At 36.4% G+C, this 6,419-nt stretch overlaps 1 protein-coding gene across 1 annotated transcript; it reads right to left on the bottom strand.

The window, feature by feature from the left end:
* Positions 1–261: 261 nt before the first annotated feature.
* LOC132709854 (vomeronasal type-2 receptor 26-like) lies at positions 262–1,523 on the bottom strand. Its single transcript, XM_087894417.1, has 2 exons — positions 1,391–1,523; positions 262–1,257 (listed from the first exon to the last, which is right to left on the bottom strand). The coding sequence occupies exons 1-2, from the start codon at positions 1,458–1,460 to the stop codon at positions 359–361; spliced, it is 969 nt and encodes a 322-aa protein (XP_087750543.1). The 5' UTR covers positions 1,461–1,523; the 3' UTR covers positions 262–358.
* Positions 1,524–6,419: the final 4,896 nt, after the last annotated feature.

Raw genomic sequence — 6,419 nt, forward strand, 5'->3', positions numbered from 1 at the left:
ATGACTGACATTGAGCTGGCCACATCCATCCTGGCCATGACAAGCCCAGTCATGCCCACCTTGGCCATGACTACTGCCCCTCCCCCGAGCTCAAATGCAACCCTGATGCGGCCCTCAATGAAATAAGGTTTGACACTGCTGAAATAGAGTTTTGAAAGATACAAAATGTTATATTCAACAACCAGGAAGCACCCAAGTAGTTCTCTTGGAATGTGCACCTATAATAAACATCAGTGTTAACAATAATCTTCCACAAATCCTCTTTTGAAAGAAATATTTTTATATATTTTTCTTGTAGAAAACTTTCTCTTCTTTTTTTGTCAGCAATTTGTTTGAGGAAAGAAGATCACATGGAGTACTAATTTCTTTTTGTGAGATGCTCCCTGTGGTTGAGCTGTGGCCGCAAAACAATGATGTAGCATTTTGGCAGGAATATGCATCCCAGTAATGCAGCACCGGAGGACAAGATGGAGAAGACCTCCACAGCTACCATGGCTTTGCCTTTTGTGCTCAGATAGGCTGGAAAGAAGGAGATCCACACACTGCAAAAGGCCAACATGCTGAAGGTGATGAACTTGGCTTCATTAAAGCTGTCGGGTAATTTACGGGCAAAAAAAGCCACAATAAAGCTGGCAATGGCCAAGATACCCATGTAGCCCAAGACACAATAGAAGAAGAAAGCTGACCCCTCATTGCATTGTAAAATCATTTCTTGGGACTGTGAATGTGTGTCCAACTCAGGGAATGGGGGAGATGTTGACAACCAAAGAATGGAAATACATACTTGGAAGAGAGAGCAGGAGAGGACAATAGAAAAGGCCAATCTTTTCCCCACCCATTTCCTCATCTGAGAACCTGGTTTAGTGGCCATGAAAGCCACAACCACAGTGAAGGTTTTGGCTAGTACACTAGAAATGGCCACAGAGAAGGTGATGCCAAAAGTTGGTTGTCGGAGAAGGCAGGTCACTTTGCCAGGTTGGCTGAGGAAGAGCAAAGAAGAGAGAAAACAGAGCTGAAGAGAGACAAGAAGGGTGTAGGTGAGGGACCGATTGTTGGCTTTGACAATAGGAGTATCCCTGTACTTAATAAAAGTTCCAAGTACCAAAGATGTCAAGAAGAAGAAAGCAAGAGCTACTGAGGATAAACCAATTCCTAAGGTTTCTTTAAAGGTTAGAAACATCAGCACTTTTGAAATACATCCTTTCTTTTCTTTATTTGGATGATGGTCTTCTGAACATTCAAAGCAATCTTCCATATCTATAAGAAAAGTCAAGAAGTTTTTCATCTATGCATTCCGTAATACTGAATATCGCCTTATCAATTTTATGCATTAAGTAGCTTATTAATGTTTGCTTAAATCTAAGGAAAAATGGTAGAATTTATACCCTACCATTTTGATTTGAAATCTTCCCTTCTGGGCAGGGAACACAGTCATAGCAGCAGAACTGATCCCCCTCCATCCCCTTCTTCCAGGACCCAGGGAAACAAGGGTCATTGCATCGAGAAAGTGGAGGAACCTGGTGATAATCATAAAAGGATTTGAAAAGGGAGATATTTAAAACTGTTTGTATTTTTTATCCTTTATAGAGGGAAATTAGTTTTGCAATGATGTAGGAAAGGTCCTGTTTGAAGGGCAGGGAGAGCAGATAATTACACAGGATGATAAATTCATGGAAACATGGCCACTCTTGTGATTTCAAATGGAAATGCAAACCAAATATAGAAACATGGCTTTTTGCATTGTGATATCGTTTTGTCACATTGATGAGTGCTGGATCATCAACAAAATTTGAAAAGAATGTGCCAATCTTTATTTAAAAAAAACAGAAATCGAATTTCTAACGGGATTAACTTCAATATCAGAACATAATGGATTAAAGCATGTTTAATACCATAATTCAAACCTGGTTAAAAGTTGGGTTCCAGAAAATCACATCTTCATCAATGAATAATTCCTTCCCTTTTGGAGCCTCTAAATCCAGCTTTCCAACTCTAACTCTCTGAAAAGATCTGTTTGGAAAAGTGATCAAGTTGGTGATGTCGAATCCACCTGCTGCTTCTCCTTTCTCATTCAGGAACACTCTCTCCCGAGCTGAATTGTTGAAAGAAATGCCTTGAAGAAATGAATGAAGCTGCTTGAAAGAGAAGAGGTAGACAATTGAAAGCAATATAACAGAGAAGAGAACAACATATTCAAATTTCATTCACTCATTCTTTATATTCCAATAACTCTTAATAAATATGTAAGCTTAGAAATTTGATAATCAATATGGACATGTATATTTCCATGCCCACTCCATTATTTCTTTGATATTATTTTAAGGAAAGGTAGAAATAAATTGAAGCACAATGAAAATAGGCTTTTGGAATTATGTCAGGTCCTTCAATTATATTTTATGTCCACTACTTAAACCACATAAATCCACATATCTATCCTTTCCTCACTGGTACAAAGCTATTTGGGAGTCTGATTCATTTCTTTTAGCCAGATTTTAGAATCAGAGACTTAGGCATTATTTGACTATTGCAAAGATAGAGTTGTTTGAAACTATGCAAGCCACATCTAAGAAGGACCACTTCATTCCCCTAAATCTCTGATAGAGACAGAAATCTCAGCTTGTCACTCATGAAAAGTTCATGAGCCACTCAAAAAGTTCTTGGAGAATTGATTATTTTTTTTAGAAGAGACAATGAAATGTAATGTCAATTATCATCTTAACTAATGCTTATTGTGCAATCTATGGTGATTTATTAAATAACTCCTACTAATACCTAAATCATGATTCTTATAGTAGCTTCTGGGTGATCAGAATAGCAGAATACCTGAATGATAAAATAAGAACACAAACCACTTTTTCTGTATCTGTTTTATACAACACAACATTGGAAGGGACCTTGGAGGTCTTCTAGTACACAACTCTGCTCAAGGAGAAGACCCTACAACAATTTAGACAAATGACTCTCCAATCACTTCATTAAAATCTCCAGTTATGTAGCAAAGACAAGTTTTTGCATTAATTCATTGTTCTATCAAGACATTCTTCCTTATTTCTATGTTTTTCTCATACTTAAGATAATTCTACATGCAGAAAATATTAAGACTTTCCAGAATGGGTTCAAAGCATAATTCTACATCAAACTGCTCACTGAAATGAAAGAAGAGTCCAATTCAAAGAGAATACCTGCCAAGGCTGCAGATTTGGAAGATCATTGTTTTTACTCATACTTTTCTTCCAATTGAACCCCAACATGTGTAGAGCCTGCAAAGCATGAGCCACAGCATAAACAGCATTGTAGACACTGTAGCTGTGGCCAGTCATTTCCATTTCAAACACAGGTGAAGGAAGATCCTCCAGCTTCATCTCGCCAGTGCACTGAGAATTGTCCATTCCTTGTAATTCTGGTTTTGGAAATGAACAATCAAATGATTGTTCCCAAACATTCTGCCGAAACCCATCTCTGTAGTCTGAAAGAAGATTTATGGTCTGAAGAAACTCCTTGAAACCTACAACTGCTGTTGAGTGAACAGTGAAGGAAATAGCCCCATTGTACATCTTCAGATCCCATTTGATATGAGTGCCTGGTAATACAAAATCAATCTGTGCAGTCATGATCCACACCTTCTTTAATAATGCAGTTTCCTTGCTTTCAGGATCTACCAGAAATGTGACAAATCTTAGCCATATAATTATATAGGCTTCTCCGTAGACAAGAAACACATTGGCTTTGCTATTCCTCATATTATTGGAAATAATGGAGATCATTTGAGAAAGTTCTAAGAATCTTTCCAAGTGGAGTTGTTGAGCAAGCCTTTCTATAACCGCTGAGCAGATTCCGTTCTGTGAAAGTAAGGGCTGCATTTTCTGGAAGAAATTTTCTCCATTGCTGTTATCAATTGAAAATATCCCAATCCACGTCCACCTGAAATGGTGAAGCAGTTGGATGATCCCAATGTATTGATGGTCCTCTTTGGGGACCATGAAATATAGCGAAGAGAGCTTACTGGTCTGAAATTCCTCTTGGGCTAATGAGCCATATGTCAGCTGAAAGAAATTCCAGGAGCATTCTTTAGAGTCTTTAGTTTAAATTTAATTTTCCTATCTTGTTTTCATATAAAATATATCCAAGGAGTATTCCCCCCCCCAAACATTCTTCTAAGAATCTAATAATAAATTTCTTGGACTAGAAGACCTCCAAGGTCCTTTCCAACTCTGTTATTCTGAGGATGTTCTCATTGCGTGAAAATATGTCAAGGACATGTACTAGATCAACTGTTTTAAAAGAAGCCATTCAAATCTTCTCTCAGATATTGATCCTTGATACTCATTTCCTGTATCTGGCATTGTAGTTTCAGAAAAGAAGGCTAAGTAGTAGAACTTAAGCCATGTAGAACATCTTAACAGAAATCCAAGCCTAATGTTTGATTCCCATTAATTATTCTGTTAACAACCATAAAATTAAGAATTTTCTGCTCAACCCTTTCAGAACTTACTTGTGGAATCTTAAACAATCCTGTAATTTCAGCTATATAAGATGATGTGACAAAATTCAATCCCCCAATGATAGCCATTAGATTCTTCTGGGTGTCACATTTGTAGTTAGGGACAAATTCCTGGGACTTAAAAAGTAGGTCCAGAATGCTGCGATAGGTCTTCCTTGAAACGTAGTAACTGTCATAGATGTGGAACCCAAGAGTGACATTAGGTAAGATCTGAAAATCCTCATTGATCTCTTTCACAGCAAAGGCCAAGGCAAGGATGTGCTGGTAGAATTTGATTAATACACTGCAAATGATTTAAATACCTCAGTTGAAAAAGGAAGTTGGCAAATTCTCATATTGTGGCATCATTTCTATATGAAAAAGCAAACATTTCATTCTCTAATGAAGGTAGGAAAGTAGTAGATTTTCTAAAATACTGAATAATTTGTACACAGTTCAAATTTGCTTTTCTACAGTAATTGCACGATTTGCAACGAATATCCTCTACAATAATATAAAAAATAGTGCTTTTTCATGAAACTTCATTTAGTGTCTAATTTCCCCCAAGGAATGGAATATGAATAATTCTAGCATGTATCAGTCATTTATTGTATGCATCTTTTGTTAAGAGTGACAATACCGATTTTTTTTAAAAAAAACACACATTATCTTAAGCTTACTAAATGTTCTTCAAAAGATGATTTCAACCAAATTTTCATACATTATATGACAAACACTTCACCATAAAGTAAAGAAAAAGGTTTATTCCATAACTAAAAACATTTGAAAAATAGACTTGGATTAGATATAAAGGCTACATTTTTACTGAGAACCTTTTACTCTCTAAAGCAATTTTTGGAAAACTAATTAACATTAGAAAAAGAAAAAAAGAATCTTTACTTTGGTGTGTCATAAGATGTTTCATAAGGATGTTCATTAAAATTAATTTCATGAAGGTTGTAATAGGTGTGGGACATGATCCCACCAACGATGAGGTCACCAGGTTGGTACCACTCATGTGGAACAAGGAAAGCATCACTTGCTGGGCAGCTCAGAGTCACTATTTTGTTCACCACAAACACTAGAAGGAGCCACATTTTGATAATGTCTCTGTCTTTCATCTCATCCTACAATAAAGGTTGCATTATTCCAATAGCTAATACAGTGATTTATTCAAGGTTTATATCTGAGAGTCCACCTAATCAGAGAATTCACCAATAGGTATTTGGATATCCATGAGAGTGAAAATTTGTGTGTTCAATAGAATCAGCGTTTGAACAGATACACTGGAAGAAGAGAATAGAGGGAGGAAACTCATTACAATGACTCTGACACACAGCCATTATTATTTTTGTGCCAATCTCTCTGGGGTTCAAGATACGTTGATTGTTGTTGAATTGAAATAACCTTCTGTGCAGTCTTTGATGTTTTTGCCTAGGGAAGAAAATAAGGTGATTCCTGTAGGACATAATTACTTAGATTTTGATGAAAGAATAAGTGTCTGTTGTTCAAATGCTTTTTGAAATGCAGAATTGCTAATAAAGTGTACAAGGGGGGAATTTGCCACACAAAATAGACTTCTTCTTTTTTTGAAATTTATGTTGTTTTTACTATGAATGCTAAATGCATTTCACCTTCCTTTTATAGTATTAACATGCATAGATGTTTTGGCATTTCCTCATTTTAAGGAGTTTTCCATTATTTCTAGATCTCCCTAGAATGTCTTTCACAATGTACTGTAGAAAGTTAACAGCCTCCCCTTTACTAGAAGAATGAAATATTTTAGGAAATATTAAAAAGGCAGAATATTTCCCTTAAAACAGAAATAAAAATTTTAAAAGGAAACAGAAACTCAGCCTCAGCTCACTGCCCCCAGCATATATTTTGGTGCCAGCCTATCTACAAGACAAAAGACTGGTCCAGCCTATCTACAAGACAA

Source organism: Pantherophis guttatus, chromosome 4 (genome assembly GCF_059756535.1).
Source record: "Pantherophis guttatus breed Tessera chromosome 4, ASM5975653v1, whole genome shotgun sequence".
In the NCBI taxonomy this organism is placed as follows: domain Eukaryota; kingdom Metazoa; phylum Chordata; class Lepidosauria; order Squamata; family Colubridae; genus Pantherophis; species Pantherophis guttatus.